The 17376-nt window shown below is 37.9% G+C and overlaps 1 protein-coding gene across 1 annotated transcript in view; it reads left to right on the forward strand.

Moving 5' to 3' along the window:
- The window catches only part of hs2st1b (heparan sulfate 2-O-sulfotransferase 1b), a 36089-nt gene that overhangs the window by 12663 nt on the left and 6050 nt on the right, over window positions 1-17376 (forward strand). The window contains exons 2-6 of the mRNA XM_056751226.1: window positions 10191-10429; window positions 13774-13859; window positions 14523-14661; window positions 14763-14860; window positions 14997-15154. Coding sequence (XP_056607204.1) covers window positions 10191-10429; window positions 13774-13859; window positions 14523-14661; window positions 14763-14860; window positions 14997-15154 — 720 coding nt within the window. The remainder of the gene's footprint in view (window positions 1-10190; window positions 10430-13773; window positions 13860-14522; window positions 14662-14762; window positions 14861-14996; window positions 15155-17376) is intronic.

The following is a 17376-nucleotide window of genomic DNA, read 5'->3' on the forward strand; positions in this document are numbered from 1 at the left end:
TCAACAAAACACAGACATCAGTTTCACTCACCGCATGTCCGGCATCTTTTTGTGCTGGGACGGCTCCATATATCAGTTTTAAACTATCTCCAAATCCAGCGTTATATCCACAGTTTATATAACATTCATAACCCAACTGAAGTGAACAAAAAACACCTGAACTTCACAAACATATGCTCTCTCTCCTGCTTACAAGTGAAAGTGATGCTCCTTCTGCCCATGCTCCTTCTCCTGCTCTGGGTGTGCCGCATGCTTTTCCGGGAGAATTGTCCAATACGGGACTAAGAAAAGTTGTTACAAACAGTTTTATATGTTCCAAAAAACTTTCTGAAACCTGTGTGATCGCTGGGGGAAGAAAGCTGCTTTAACTTAAACAATGGCGACCTTTATAAAGTAAATATACTTAATCCAGTATATATTCAATTAAAGTTTATTTATATAGCGCTTTTCACCATGTGCATTGTTCCAAAGCAGCTTTACAGGAGCAAACAGGAAAAATAGAAAAACACAAAGGTAAAACACAGCACAGTGAAAGGTGTTTATTGAACAAGCAAGATCATTCTAATATATAATATTTAATTAATAAATTAATGCAGTCTCCAGGTGAAGAACCCATCACTGCCCTGCAAAATGTTAAATATAACATTTAAAGATCAGGGCCACAGTTTTTCATGCATTTTGACTTCTTTACATTATTAAATGTGCTGGCTTCTCATGCTTGACATGGTCAACTTTAGTTTAGCAACACTGACCATGGGGAAAAGGAAGTTGGCGTGTCTAGCGGCTCGACAAAGTTGAGACTTTATTATGCAAATGCTGAGGAACTTTCGGGAGAGATTTCCAAAAGGAGATCTTTAGCAGAGCTCACGTCAGCTGTCTCTCGTCTGTTGCTGCAGGGTTTGTTTATAAATGTTTCTGGACAACAAAAGTAAGGAACGCCTTCCTACAACCTGGTAGCAAGAGACAAGCGACATACAGCGACACAGTGGCTGATGCTCTGAACACAACTTTAGTTTATACCAGCTGTGTAGCGGCATGTCTCTGGAGCGTCCTAGAAGCAGCTCTCTGCACTCCTTCACTAATGAAACGCGCTTGTAGGCCTTTCCTGTTAGTAAACATTGTGACGCGTTTCGTAAAAAAATTAACCGCACTGTTCTCCACCAACGGTTCAGCAAGCGGTTCAACACTCCTTTGCAGTTAATTACAGTCTGAAGTCTGGACTGCATAGACATCACCAGACGCTGGGTTTCATCCCTGGTGATGCTCTGCCAGGCCTCTACTGCAACCGTCTTCAGTTCCTGCTTGTTCTTGGGGCATTTTCCCTTCAGTTTTGTCTTCAGCAAGTGAAATGGATGCTCAATCGGATTCAGGTCAGGTGATTGACTTGGCCATTGCATAACAGTCCACTTCTTTCCCTTCAAAAACTCTTTGGTTGCTTTTGCAGTATGCTTTGGGTCATTGTCCATCTGCACTGTGAAGCGCCATCCAATGAGTTCTGAAGCGTTTGGCTGAAAATGAGCAGACAATATTGCCCGAAACACTTCAGAATTCATCCTGCTGCTTTTCTCAGCAGTCACATCATCAATGAATACAAGAGAACCAGTTCCACTGGCAGCCATACTTGCCCACGCCATGACACTACCACCACCATGCTTCACTGATGAGGTGGTATGCTTAGGATCATGAGCAGTTCCTTTCCTTATCCAGACTCTTCTCTTTCCATCACTCTGGTACAAGTTGATCTTGGTCTCATCTGTCCATAGGATGTTGTTCCAGAACTGTGAAGGCATTTTAGATGTCGTTTTGCAAACTCTAATCTGGCCTTCCTGTTTTTGAGGCTCACCAATGGTTTACATCTTGCGGTGAACCCTCTGTATTCACTCTAAAGAAGACTTCTCTTGATTGTTGACTTTGACACACATACACCTACCTCCTGGAGAGTGTTCTTGATCTGGCCAACTGTTGTGAAGGGTGTTTTCTTCACCAGGGAAAGAATTCTTTGGTCATCCACCACAGTTGTTTTCCGTGGTCTTCCGGGTCTTTTGGTGTTGCTGAGCTCACCGGTGCGTTCCTTCTTTTTAAGAATGTTACAAACAGTTGTTTTGGCCACGCCTAATGTTTTTGCTATCTCTCTGATGGGTTTGTTTTGTTTTTTCAGCCTAATGATGGCTTGCTTCACTGATAGTGACAGCTCTTTGGATCTCATCTTGACAGTTGACAGCAACAGATTCCAAATGCAAATAGCACACTTGAAATGAACTCTCAACCTTTTATCTGCTCATTGTAATTGGGATAGTGTGGGAATAACACACACCTGGCCATGGAACAGCTGAGAAGCCAAATGTCCTATTACTTTTGGATTTGCAACCAAGTATTAAAGAGTGAAAGTTTGATTTATGATAATTATTCTGTCCCATTACTTTTGGTCCCTTAACAAGTGGGAGGCACATATGCAAACTGTTGTAGTTCCTTCACCGTTCAACTGATTTGGATGTAAATACCCTCAAATTAAAGCTGACAGTCTGCAGTTAAAGCACAACTTGTTTGTTTCATTTAAAATCCATTGTGGTGGTGTATAGAGCCAAAAATGTTAGAATTGTGTCGATGTCCCAGTATTTATGGACCTGACTGTAGCCTTAGATGCTGGGATGCTTGGCGTTAAGACTGAAACAATAAATAAATAACTAAATAAGTGCATGCTAGGTCCTGGATTGCCATCTGTAGGCATCTGACTTCTGAATTGTGTTTTTAATATGTGTGTCGAATAAACGTTTTCATCAAATTGTTGATATACTGAGAGTTCATTATATAAATATTAGGGCTTTCAACACATGAAATACATATTTTCAGTTTAACGTGTAAAAAATATTGAACGCCATTAATGCAATATCCGTTTTTTTCTTTTACAAAATAGTAACAATTTTACCACTAAAACATGCATGTGATGTCTGCTGTCTTTATCATTGTCACAATGGCTTCATTAATTCCTGAAATCATATTTTTAAATCATTAAACTAATGCATAAATTTGATAATTGAGAGGAAAGCGAACTAAAAACACATCATGTTATACTTGTATTGAGAAGGTTTAAGCATCTTTTTGAAGATGTTTACTCGTGAGTACATGTAATATAATGCAAACTTGCAATTGCAACACCTGTGTTACTGTCATCTGCTGTTCAGATTGCGCTCCCATTGCAACGGTGCAGAATTCTCCTGACATCTTCATAATGTCACTGGAGTTATTGTTCATCAGTACATAAAATAGAACACAGTTGCTTTGCTGCTCAAACTGCTTGCTTTGTTTCCTCGTCTTGCTCCATTATTCAGGCTTTTCATCCCTCTGCTGTTTTCAGTTGTCTAAATCAGCATGTTGTTAAAAATGGCCTGCGGAGAACCCTTACAAATCTTTAGCTGTCCCAGATTTATAAGCTGTAGTATCCCTTCTCTATTGCTGTCTCTTTTATTTTGTTGCACTGTTTTTTTTGTTCAACACACAACATAATCAAATTCAATGACTTGAGTTAAACTTCTGTTTACTGACATTACATACTTGCCTCTATGAAGATTCCTGCTAATACAATCTTAATCTGAAAGCTGTATTTGATGGATGTTTGAATTGTGGATAAATAGCTGGCTTGGTGGGTTAACGTGCTATAGAGACGGTATGTAAAAAGTGAAATAATGTCATGGATAGGGCTGAAACGATTAGTCGACATTGTCGACAACGACAATAAAAAAATTGTCGACAAATATTCTTGCTGTCGAGTAGTCGTTTGATTACGTGACTTAATTTAAGGGCCTGCAATATCACAATTTGACTGCTACAGCACTGTAGCGCTAGAGTGTAATGCAGCCTTCCTGAATGCTATCGCAGTAGAAGGACACGCAGCGAGAATTATGGCGGAGTACAAACGAATGTGAACAAGTAAAGTGTGGGAAAGATTTACCAAATTGAAAACAAAAAAATGCGGTTGTATAATGCAAGCAAGGCAGAACTTGCCTTTCACATCAGCACAACCTGCATGCTGGAGTATTTAAAAGGAAACATCCCGGAGAATGAGCAGAAGAGAGGCGAGTGTTCTCCATCTAGACCTAACTAACTAATTTAGCGGTAAATCTTTTTATGAGAGAATGCAATAATAACAGTAATGATAATAACAACAATAATCATATAATTACAGTTATGTTTTTATTTGTTTTGCAAAGTAAAAAGCTTTGATCGAGTTTAAAAGTCAAGCCTGCTTTGATTATTATAACACTATTAGGTATTACATGAGCGGTAAATCCTTATAAGAGAGGGAAGTTAAGTGATAGGAGTCTTATATCTTGACTTTATTTTAAAATATTTTCTTCTGTTTCTTGCTCTTTTTCAATAACTCTTTCACCGACATGATTGATGATTTATCTCGTCATTTAAAAAAAACGGTTCCCCGCCAAACGAGTTATAACGGCAATCAGTGGTTATACTGTTGTACAGCAGGTGGCGCTGTTACACACATTTCGGGAAAATACAGAATCCTAGAACCTAAGTTTATTTCTTATCGGTTTTTAATGATTGTTCTGAGTGTAATCTGTGCGGAATCTTTGACAAAAAAAAACTAATTGACTCAAAATGATCTTTTAATCAAAGTGATGCATTTTTGAAGAAACCTACCCACATCTAAGGAGTGATAAAAAAAGATCTAATCAAGATTGAAGAATATGGTTTCTTTCGTTTAAAAGCAGAGACTGTGTTCTTTCATTGGACATATTGTTTGTCCATATATTCTTTACAGAAAATGTAGTGTGAGCCATCAAAGTTTGGTTAAAATGTAAAAAAACGCTGGCGTAGGCTGGCAACTTTTTTTTAAAAAGGCTGACGGGGATAGAGTTAAACTGAACTGTTTTCATATAAATGCTGCTTAATGCTTCTGTCAAGAGATTTGTTTACATTTAAAAAAAAATGCCTTTAATGTACCTGATTTATTTATTTTTATTTGTATTTAAAAGTTTCTAGAGAGAGAGTATTTGTGTGATTCGAGTTGGACAGAATCAGCAAACTTAAAGAGAGTAACCAGTTGGTTCAAGTTCATTAAAGCAAATTTCAAAAGCTGAATTGATTTTATTCATTACGTAAATTATCTATAACTCAATGTTTTAACTAGTGGCAAAAGCTGAATAATCATTAAAAACGTACCGATTAGTCATCGAAATAATAGCCGATTAGTCGATTAATCGATCTAATAATCGTTAGATTAGTCGACTATCAAAATAATCGTTTGTTGCAGCCCTAGTCATGGACATATTTTTTGAGGGATTTCAATGTAATTTTAATTTCGTAAATGATGTAAGATCTAAGGTAGTATAGTTAAGTGTTGAAATTAGAGCTGCACGATTCTGGATAAATTGAGGATCCCGATTATTTTGTTTCAAATAGAGATTGCGATTCTTTTACGATTCTAAATGATGAATAAAAGTAATACATAATTTACTAGAGGTTCTGACCAAAAAATAGTTTATTTAGGTATGTAATATGTAGGACTTTGCTTTAGAATTATTACATAATTCATGGTTAACCTACAGTTACTATGGTGAGAAATGTTTAACCACAAATTCCATAAGTAAACTAGTTTTTTTTTTTTTACATTAAATGCAAAAGCTTAACTTCCTAAAAAGTATAAATGCATTGAATTAACTTGGATATGAAATATTTCTCAGTAAAACAAATTCATAAGGTGACACTTTTTTATTTTGTACATTTGCCTGATATCTACAAACCGCTTGAAGGGGTCTTTATAGAAAGACACTACTGATAAACATAACAACTCATTATTCTCACCTGTAAACAGTTTATAATAACCCCAAAACATGAAATGATGGGCAACTTGACGAAAAGCTCTAAAAAGCGCAGCTTCTCTATTAGCGTTAATAGAGAAATAGGTGCTCTGATGACGTGTTTTACCATAATGACGGATATAAGCGCTCACTCGGATTTGTCTGCGCAACAAACTACAATCGTTAGTTTCGTTTCAAACATGTCCAGTTAAGATGTCAAGCATAATCAGAACAATGTATCACAATCCTGAAAGACACTCATAAGAACAGTTTTGTTGTCAGGCTGTATTTACTTTATATGTTGATCTGTTATTTGGTATGAGATTAATTTGGGTTGCTTGTAAACGAGTCGCTTGCGTGTGAGTTGGCAACTCTCTGCTTTATTCCCAGTACTTCGGTGATCATTTGACACAGAAATAATGATAGTGTGTGTTTTGAAAAGACTGTTTGTGACGTTGTTACACACCTTATAATACTCATTTTAACTTCTGCGGCAGCAACATCAAATATTGAAGCGTTATGATTTTAGTCCGATGTGTAAGTTAATAGATACACAAGAATCGTTGATTTTCATTAATGAGATCGAGTGGGTGTTCGAAACGAGATCAGGATCTTTCAACGATTAATCGTGCAGCTCTAGTTGAAATCACATTAAATATTGGACATACTGTAATTGTTATGATCGCCAGGCTTTCACAGCACTCCCTCACTACGCTTGCCCTCACACCACTCCCTCACTATGGTTGCCCTCACCAGGATTCTGATCAGCTTCACCTGCACCTCATCACTGCCCTCATCAGCTCCATTATATCGCACTCCCCATTTCCCTCAGTCAGCGTCTGGTCTCGCAAATAATACTCTAAATGTGTTACCCACCCGAGTAGCTTACCTGCTCTCCTACGTTAAACTTTCCAAATTTGATCCAAGCTGTCTTCTCGTCGTCTTCCAAGCCATCCAAGTCTTCCAAGTCCGTCACGTCTTTACCCAGAACCCCCAGATCCATTTCCCCAGTCCTGTGTAAGTGCTCAGTTAAATTCTTTATGCCAGGGAAATCCGCCTTGTTTATGACTATGCCATCAGGGTCCGCACATTAGCTGCCGTGAGTGGATGAAATGAACCAGCACTTTTTACCACCCTGGGGCATTGTAAAAGGCTGTAAAGGAGCGCAGTGTGTAGTGCGCCAGTGTATGCTTTTTTCATGCATGTCTGGAGCTGTGGTGGGTCCTCAATAAAGTGACCACCAAGAATTATGGCCTTCTCTGAGTTTTTTTTTGTGTAAGTACTACACAAACTGTGAATCATGAACCAATACTACAACACAGGACATTAAATAAACCAATCAAAATCCTCTGGAGGTTTGTACAGCCCACTTACAGGCTAACGTCACACCCACTTGTCTTCGACCCTTCTTGAAAGTCTAGAAATGCAGCTTACACAAGCCATCCATCCAGTTATGACATCTCAAGAGAAGTAATCACCATGGACAAGGGGAAGGTGACTGCAGTGTAGAATTGGCCCACTCCTAAGAACATCAATGAGCTACAATGCTTTCTTGGCTTTGCAAATTTCTACCGACGGTTCACCAGAGATTTTAGTTCCACAGTCACCCCACTCACCAACCTGTTGAAATGCAAGCCGAAATCCCTGTTCTGGTTTCCCTTGGCCACCTACGCCTTCAACCTGATGAAAAAGAGTTATTAGCAATCAAACTCGCCTTAGAAGAGTTGAGACACCGGCTGGAGGGAGACAACCATCCATTCATCCTACACTCACCTAAAGGATTATTAGGAACACCATACTTATACTGTGTTTGACCCCCTTTCGCCTTCAGAACTGCCTTAACTCTACGTGGCATTGATTCAACAAGGTGCTGAAAGCATTCTTTATAAATGTTGGCCCATATTGATAGGATAGCATCTTGCAGTTGATGGAGATTTGTGGAATGCATGAAGCTCCCGTTCCACCACATCCCAAAGATGCTCTATTGTGTTGAGATCTGGTGACTGTGGGGGCCATTTTAGTAAAGTGAACTCATTGTCATGTTCAAGAAACCAATTTGAAATTATTCGAGCTTTGTGACATGGTGCATTATCCAGCTGGAAGTGACCATCAGAGGATGGATACATGGTGGTCATAAAGGGATGGACATGGTCAGAAACAATGCTCAGGTAGGCCGTGGCATTTAAACCATGCCCAATTGGCACTAAGGGGCCTAAAGTGTGCCAAGAAAACATCCCCCACACCATTACACCACCACCATGATTGCATTAATGAGAAATTGAACAGTTAATCCTAATAATCCTTTAGGTGAGTGTATACTCCCATCACAAGAACCTCCAGTGCATCCGTGATGCCAAATGCCTTAAGGGAGAAGATTCCTCTTCTGAACACGCACTCCCTGAATCTCTCTTCGTCTGCCCCATACAGTGGTCGTATGATGACGGCATCACCACACACAATGCTCCAACACTTGTCCGCCGGGTTGACCTCAGTCACGCTTGTATGTACCTCTACCTTAACTCAATAACAATATTCAATCTGTTCACTGGGCACTGTCATCTGGTTACCACCCCAGTCAAACAGGCAAACTGAACACTCGATCCAAGAGATCGGGAGGTTTCTACGTACTTTCTGCCATGACCACCAGTATACCTGGAACCAGTACCTCTGTTGGGCCGAGCACCCCCAGAACTCCATGTCCCATATGCCGGACATCCGGATAACGCTTGCATCCAGAAAGTTAAGACCCATATTCGTTGAATAATCAAATTAATACTGTCGCTTACCGTCTGAAACTCTCTCCTAGTTTTATTATCCATCCAGCATTCCATGTGTCCTTACTCAAACCATATCATTCACTGCCCTGTGATCTTTCCACAGAGCCTGGTCTGTCTGAAAATCACCATCCTCCTTCTCTGGAACAAGAAGAAGGCACCATCTACTCTGTCTGTTACATCCGAGACTCCCGTCGCCATGGTGGCCTTCTCGAGGGGTGGGATACTGTCTGGAAGAATGTTCTTGGGTGCACAGAGATGACATTCTGGATCCAGAGGTCCTCACCACCTTCCACCAAAATATGAATAATAATAATCATTTGTTAAATTTTATGTACCACTTTTCTGGACACTCAAAGAGCTTTACATGGAAGGGGGAATCTTCTCAACCATCACCAAGAGAGGACATTCACCCCAGTCAGCCAGGCAACCACGACAATGGGGACTCCGGTACCCGGGAGCGGACCATTAAGGGGGGGGACTGTTATGGGATCACCAGGCTTTCACACCACTCCCTTACTACACTCGCCTTCACCGGAATTCTGATTCCGGAATTCAGACCACTACATCCCCAACTAAGAGCAAAAGACAGACTTTTTGTCTTATTAATGCTGAAGTTACAATATTTGGTATTAAATGCTTAACTAAAATCACATGTCACCAGTTTGAGTGCAGCTATGACACGTCAGAGGGGATCTGGCCCTCCCGGTTGAGCCTGGTTTCTCCCGAGGTTTTTTTCTCCATTAATCAATCATTGGAGTTTAGGTTCCTCGCCACAGCAGTGCAGTGTTGGCCTGCTCACCGGGAGACTGCATTCGTTCATTTATTTATTTAATTAGAAATTAGATATTATTTATTAGAATGATCTTACTCGTTGTATAAATACCATGCACTGTGCTGTGTTTTAACTTTTCTGTTTTTCCTGTTTGCCCCTGTAAAGCTGCTTTGAAACAATACACATTGTGAAAAGCGCTATATAAACAAACTTGAATTGAATTGATTACAGTCACCTGCACCTCATCACCGTCCTCATCAGATCCACTATATAGCACTCCCCATTTCCCTCAGTCAGTGTCTGGTCTCACAAATGGCATAGACTCTAAATGTGGTACTTACCCAAATTACTTAACTGCTCTCCTACGTTAAAGTTTCCAAGTTTGATCCAAGCTGCCTTCTCTTCGTCTTCTAATCCTTCCAAGTCCGTCACGTCTTCACCCAGCCCCCTTTGGATCTCCTGCTACACGAGAACTGTATTATTATCCAGTTTATCCAGTCATCAATCAATACATATTCATACTAACTTGTGTTCTTGCCTTTGTGTGTCAATACGCATTGTTTAAGTTTTTACCCCTTGTCTGCCTAGTGGTTCCGTTATAGTAATGTGTTGTGTTTGAGACTAAGGCTCTTTTGAATGGATAAGCAAGCATAAATGTGTCACTGATGACCTATTTTTTTGTTGTTGTTGCTTTATGTTTTGTGTTTATCTGTGGTCGTTTTCAAAAAGAATATGCAGTATACACTTTACTGTCGTACTGCATACACCTTAATGATGTTCAAGTGTGACTGCAAATGTAAATATGATCTTGTCTCTCTCTTGCAGAACGCACCATGGCCAGACATGAGGTGCGAGAAGTAGAGCAGAGACAAACGCGAGACAGCCTGCTGGACTTGCCAGTGATGGCTGAGATTGAGGATCTTGTCATCATCTATAACCGTGTACCCAAGACTGCCAGCACCTCCTTTACCAACATTGCATATGATCTGTGCGGAAAGAATCGTTTCCATGTTCTCCATATCAACACCACTAAGAACAACCCAGTCATGTCCATGCAGGACCAGGTAACATATCCATTACCTCACATGTTAATAGGGGTCAAGTTTATTGTCTACATGGAGTGTTTACATTATACATTTTTATCAATGACAAAATACAGCTGTACAATTATTTTCGGAAAAAGTTGTTTGGGGGGTGGGCGTTAACTACAGAGCCAGCACACAATAAATCATCGTATTATCCCAGCCTAACTGTTGATTCACTGTAAGTTTGTGTTGTTTACATCATGCACGTACAAGCTGATTGCCAACAAAACACAAACATAGGACTTAGTTTGACTTCCCATATGCAGTTCATATCCGGCATCTTTTAGCGCTGGGACTATCAGTTACCATCAATCTCCAAACCAAGCGTTATATCCACCATTTATGTAACATTCATCACCAAAATGCAGTGAGCAATGTACATTTGGAATGTAATACTAGTGCACACAGTACTTAGTAGGCTTTCTACTTTACTTCTTAGAAAATACATAGAAAATTAACTAAGTAAGAAATTATATTGTATGCAATACATTTTAATATAATTCTGCTTCACATCATATCTTTTTTATTTTTGTATTTGTTTCTCAGGGCCAAAAAAATTCTTTAAATGAAGACAATGTTTAAATTTCAGAATATAATTTGAAATATAGATTTTTCATTAAAATATAGTATTAGTTGATAGAAGATGTAGAACACAGCGTAAAAAAGCTACCATTTATTTTAAAGTATTCCAAAAGTCTTTTAAATGTGCTTAAACACAGGATAATAATTAAACAGAATTATTTTGTATAGCCTTAGTCACAGTGAAATTAAATGCTGGGGCTTGTTTATTTCACACGCACTCTCAGAAAAAAACCTATTGTGCATTTTGGACTAAGTGCAGAGGTGTAGGCAAAGCTGCTAAAGGCAAGCCTGCAATCCTATCTTTGTTTTGAATGGATGTCAAAAGGAGGAGACTGAGCGGTTTTACTATGCTAAATAAACTGATTTTGTGAGGAAATAATTTAACGTTTGATGGAACGCCCACTTGTTTGCTAATCTTCAACATGGTGTACAGTAAACAATACTTTTATACTAGTATGGAGTAGAGGAGATGTTGCCGCAGGTAGGAGTTATTTATTGCATCACCATTAATATTGCAATTGAATATGAGATATTGTATAATATTATCTGATGCTATATATCAGGGTTACTCAAATCTTACCCTGGAGGTCCGGAGCACTGCAGAGTTTAGCTCCAACCCTGATCAAACTTGCATACCTGTGATTTTCTAGTGATACTGAACAACTTGATTAGCTTGCTCAGGTGTGTTTGATCAGGGCTGGAGCTAAACTCTGCAGTGCTCCGGACCTCCAGGGTAAGATTTGAGTAACCCTGCTATATATCATCAAAAGAAGAAACTTTTTTAAATGTCCATGGTTTTGATGTTGCCTTGCTTTTTAACAAATTAAAGTTGATGTAAATGATAAAGATTTTAATAAAGTAGTCTTTATGGCTTCTAGATTTCAACAATTATGGTTTAGGTTGCCATGTACTGATGACAATGTGATGTTCTTTTGCTCTCTGGCTTGGTGTTTAATTGCAGCTGTGACAGGCCAGGTGAGGTCAGTGCAGTGGTCCCTGTGTTTCTCCCACACGGCACATGTGTGCTGTCTTGTCTCTGACTCCACTTCCATTATTCATAACCTACTGTCATTATTCACACTTCATATGTTTGCAGGGAACAGCTTTAGAGCTATGTTAAATAAGTCAAACTTAATAAGCTTGGTGATTAATAATGGCAGTAAAGAAATACAACTCAATAGATACGTTTTCTCAGACAGATTTTGTTTTTGGATCAGAATTACATAATTGAGAAATCTAATTCTTACATGAACAATAAAATTATTGTGAGAACAGTATGTGTGAATTTACTGTGTATGTGTGAATTTACTGTTTATGTGACAAGCTTCAATTTCGATTTGAGCTTTCTTGACATGCTTGAACTATACAAATATACTGTTTCTAAAGTTTCTAGATGTGCATACTTCCCTGCCTCCTACCAATCCTTTTTTGTATGGTTTAAAGAACCTACTTAATATTTATTTTCATTAGATGACGACAAGCACATGAATCGAAGTGTTGTGCTGCTTTAATTTAGTAAGCAATAAAAATGCAATAGGCATGTCCAAATCAAGGCGCCTGCGGATGTCCATAACAAGTAATGTTGAAACAACACTGTCCTGAACTACTTCACAATACTGATTCATACATTGTTACGTTATTTTAACATCAATGCAAATGTGCAGAAATTTCCCAGATTCATTTCTTTAGTCCAGTTGATTCACTCTAAGTGTGTGTTGTTAACATTATGCACGTATACGCTAATTCTCAACAAAATACAAACATATGACTTAGTTTGACTTACCACGCGCAGTTCATGTCTGGCATCTTTTAGCGCTGGGACTATCAGTTTCAAAAGATTCTCCAAATCCAGTGTTATATCCACCGTTTATATAACATTCATCACCGAAATGCAGTGAACAAGAAAACACAGCTAAACTTCCATCAGCCGAGTGAAGCAGCATTGATGGGGGTGCTCTTTCTCATGCTGGCTGGTTGACGCATGGGAGTGCTTTCCCGGGAGAAAATTCCATTAAGCTTTCCTGTAGCTCAGTGATAAGAGCATTGCGTTAACAATGCAAGGTTGTGGGTTCGACCCCAGGGGATTGCACACACCTATTTATAAATGTATAGAATAATGCAATGTAAGTCGCTTCGGATAAAAGCGTCTGCCAAATGCATAAATGTAAATGCAATAAGGGACTAAGAACCCATGTTACAAAACTAATAATCCATGTTCGAAATTTTTTGTGAAATCTATACGAACCCTGGCAGAGTTAATAGAGCACAGAAATACAACGTCAAGCCAGCCAGCATGTTTTACTGTGTAAAGAAGTCAGAATGAATGAAATAGCATGTTACCTCCACTTTAATATCACTTGGCTGGTTCTGTCAACGGGCCATGACAGATATGCTACAATGAAATTGTTATTTAAGATTTAGATATTGCTGGATGATGTTAGCAAAGCATATCAGACATGTGGAATAAAATAAATCTTTTTCATTTAAATTATATTTTGTATATGTGACCCTGGATCACAAAACCAGTCTTAAGTAGCACAGGAACCAGTTTAAAAACCATTGTATCGCCATATCGCATTCGCCAGATATTGTCATATTCTAACAACTCATACATCAATAGAAAGCTTATTTATTTTCATCTTTCAGACAGTGTAAAAATCTAAATTTAAAAAAATTGACCCAAAAGACTGGTTTTGTTGTCCAGATACAAAAACTAATCAGATTTAATATTGTGCTTACAGATGAGGTTTGTGAGGAATGTGACATCCTGGCAAGAAATGAAACCAGGTTTCTACCACGGCCATATTGCCTACCTGGACTTCACAAAGTGAGTTCCTTGTATTCTAATAACAGGCTGTGTGTTGTATTGTATTGTGTACTGTTACTATGGATATAGTTGCTCTTTTAGTACAAAAGCTGAATTCAGAAGTTAAGTGTTGCTGCACTCTAGTGGTCAGTTTGACAGGATATCAAGGGCTTTGCAATTACAAAATATACATGAGATATGATTTTCTTGGTTAATTATTGATTAATCATAAAACAGTCAATTTTCATTGTATTATTAACCATATTAATTATAAAACAGTCAACATATACGTTTTATATCAACATCTGGCCTGATCTGCAAATATTTTCATGAATTAAAATGAACAAATATTTCGGATTATTATATACTGTCTCTTGGCCACAATTTAAATAAGATAATTTTTAAAGGTAAGCTGTCCTTGCTTCTGTTAAAACACACAATATGTCCTAGAATGTTCTCAAAGTATACTGGGATAACATCGATCATCGGGTTTTATTTTTATAGGTCATGCCAGCTCTTATGCATGCTGTCTTTAACAATCGGCAGGTAGCCAAAAATGAATAGCAGGTTCATTTTCTATTTAGATTAATATTCTAATGATGTATTTTGCAATGAAAGAATTCAGACATAATAATTGTACAAGTGGACAATTTCGTTTATTTTAAAACTATTTTGCTCAAATAGGTTTGGGATCAAGGGAAAGCCGGTTTATATCAACATTGTGCGAGACCCCATCGAGAGGCTCGTGTCTTACTATTATTTTCTCCGGTTTGGTGATGATTACCGACCCGGTCTCAGACGAAGAAAGCAGGGAGACAAAAAGGTTTTTCGTTTTTGCCTAATATTTTATTGTAAAATACTGTATTTGTTTAGCAACTACAGTATACACAACAACAAGTGTGTATAAGTCATGTTTTGTTACAGACATTTGACGAGTGTGTGTCCTCTGGAGGTTCTGACTGTGCTCCTGAGAAGCTCTGGTTACAGATTCCATTCTTTTGTGGTCATTACTCTGAGTGCTGGTGGGCCATTTTACTCACTCTTCACTCTATTATTAACACAGTGATCTTTCTTATAAAACAAATTGATTGGGTAAGAATTACGGATTTGTTATTAAAACATTAAGACAATAGAAATGCTTTTGTTTGTTGTGTGCAGGAACGTTGGCAGTATGTGGGCTCTTGAACAGGCCAAGTATAATTTGGTGAACGTGTATCTTCTGGTTGGAGTGACAGAAGAATTGGAGGATTTTATCATGATGCTTGAGGCAGCACTGCCACGTTTCTTCAAAGGAGCTACTGATCTCTACCGCACAGGTGCTTGGTTATCTTCTCATATTGTGTGAGGATATGCCAGGATCATCCAAGTGACATACAACTTCTCTGCCCACACTGAGCTCGAAAATAAAGAGAATATATGAGTGTAAAACAATATACAGCCGTGAAAAAAAGTTAACAGACCTTTTTAGAGACCGTTTTTCCAATTACAAATACGATTTATAGGTATGTGTTTGGGTAAAATTATATTTTTTCCATTCTATATTTAAACCAAATTTAAATTAAAATATTGTTTATATTTGCATTCATTTGCTGAAAATGAAAGCTGGAGAAATAAGTGAAAAAGTTAACAGAAAAGATGCTCAGTATTTTTTAAGACCTCAAATCCTGCAGAATGAAACAAAAATTTGAATTTTACCTGAACACATACCTATAATTAGTCAATTTATAATCAGAAAAAGGGTCTCTGACAGTCTTTTTATTTTTTCAATTAGTATACACTACTGTATGCAACCGCGCCCCACTGAAGCCACACTAAAATCAAAATGAAAGTTTTTCTACTATTATTAAAAATAACTAAGTGCAATCTGTGAGGGTCGTTCTATCCAACTATAATTATGTTTTAAAAATGGACATAATAAAGCCTAAAGAGTAACGGTCATGGGAAGATATCCAATAAATTATTACCTTGAGTTTGCCCTAGTTCAAATGCGCTGTGATGGAAGGTGATGGAAACCGTTTATTGCAATGATGATGCTATGAATAGTTGGCATGTAAAAAAATAAAACACAGCCCTCAACGTAGAATTCAGAAGTTTAATGTTAAACTTAAATTACACGTGCGGGTGCTGGTGCTGGTTGAGGCTGCCCTGTATAATTTTAGGCATATTAAGCATTGAATCATCCGTGAACCGTATTTCATCTGTTTTTCTGTTCTGTGTCTCTTGTCCGACAACACAAATATCTCTCTATGAAGTGTCCGTCACGACAAGTCCCCTTCAATATATTTGTAAATTTTTGACAATTAACAAAACGAAAGGGTAAAAAGGTGACAATATGCTTCAGAGTTTGATTTCGTTTGTGAGTCGAAGCGCTCAACAAATAAGTTTAAGGAATAGAGATGACAGCGCATCCTGTAAGTATTCTTTATTATGCAAAAGCACAATATTATTTTATTAAGCGCAGGTGTGTTCACGTCTAGCTAAAAGTAGCTTAGTAAAGTATCTATTAACGTACTCATAGTCAGAGTTTTTTTTAAGGAGACATGAATTAAAATCACAATTTTAACCCAAGCTTTTGTTATATAAGAGCAATGGCGTTACCTCAAGCAAATGAAATCACTTCACTCCAATGGCGGAAAATTTTAGAACACGATCATGATGATGTTGTAGCGCACAGAAATGTGTCATTCATGATGAGGTTCGGTTTTATTTTTCCTGCACCTAGTTAAAGAGAGCTGACGGTAGTTTTGAGAGCCCCAGAAAGACGACGGGCAGATAGAGTTAGGTTATTGTATTTCAGCCTGGTGCGGCTTCTGTGTTATTCATTGAAGTTCTGATGAAACAAAAGTTTACCTAGAAGCTCTTTGTCGTTTTTCAGACGCTTCAGTATTTTTATTATTAATTTAAAACATATTGTGCATGTGATAAATGAGCATGCAGTCATGCACAGGAGTGACACCGCTCGTGCTAATCAGTGAATGGTAGGGAACATATCAAATTATTCCTGATACTGAATAATGACTCGGCAGTTGATTGTGACATTCATTATATGGATTCGTCACTTTTAATTATAAATGTTGCAGATTAATGGATTCATGTTATATATAATATCTTGAATGCTTTTCTGCATATTCTTTCTTAATTATTTATTTTAGTAATGAATACAGAGTGGTGCTTATTGAGTGGCTATATATGCAGTATATATATATATATATATATATATAGAATCGTCTGAAAACACATCTCTTCCGTCAACAACTGACTGATCAATTCTGACTTCTATCTCTTACTCTTTCAAAAAACAAAAAACACACTCAAAAAAAGAAAACTTCCAACTTAGCTCTATATACTGTTTGAATGGCGCAGCAATCTTATTTTTTATGAGAAAAAAAATTGTAATATGCGTCACATTGCTTTGTAACAGATTGCTTGATGTGCCACCCACAAATTACGCCTCTGCAACTAAACATTTATTTATTAGTACTAAAAGCAACATAATATAACTAAAGAAAGCGTGTTTGGACTCAGCTGTCGAACACCA

This window comes from Triplophysa dalaica, chromosome 6 (genome assembly GCF_015846415.1).
Source record: "Triplophysa dalaica isolate WHDGS20190420 chromosome 6, ASM1584641v1, whole genome shotgun sequence".
Classification (NCBI taxonomy): Eukaryota; Metazoa; Chordata; class Actinopteri; order Cypriniformes; family Nemacheilidae; genus Triplophysa; species Triplophysa dalaica.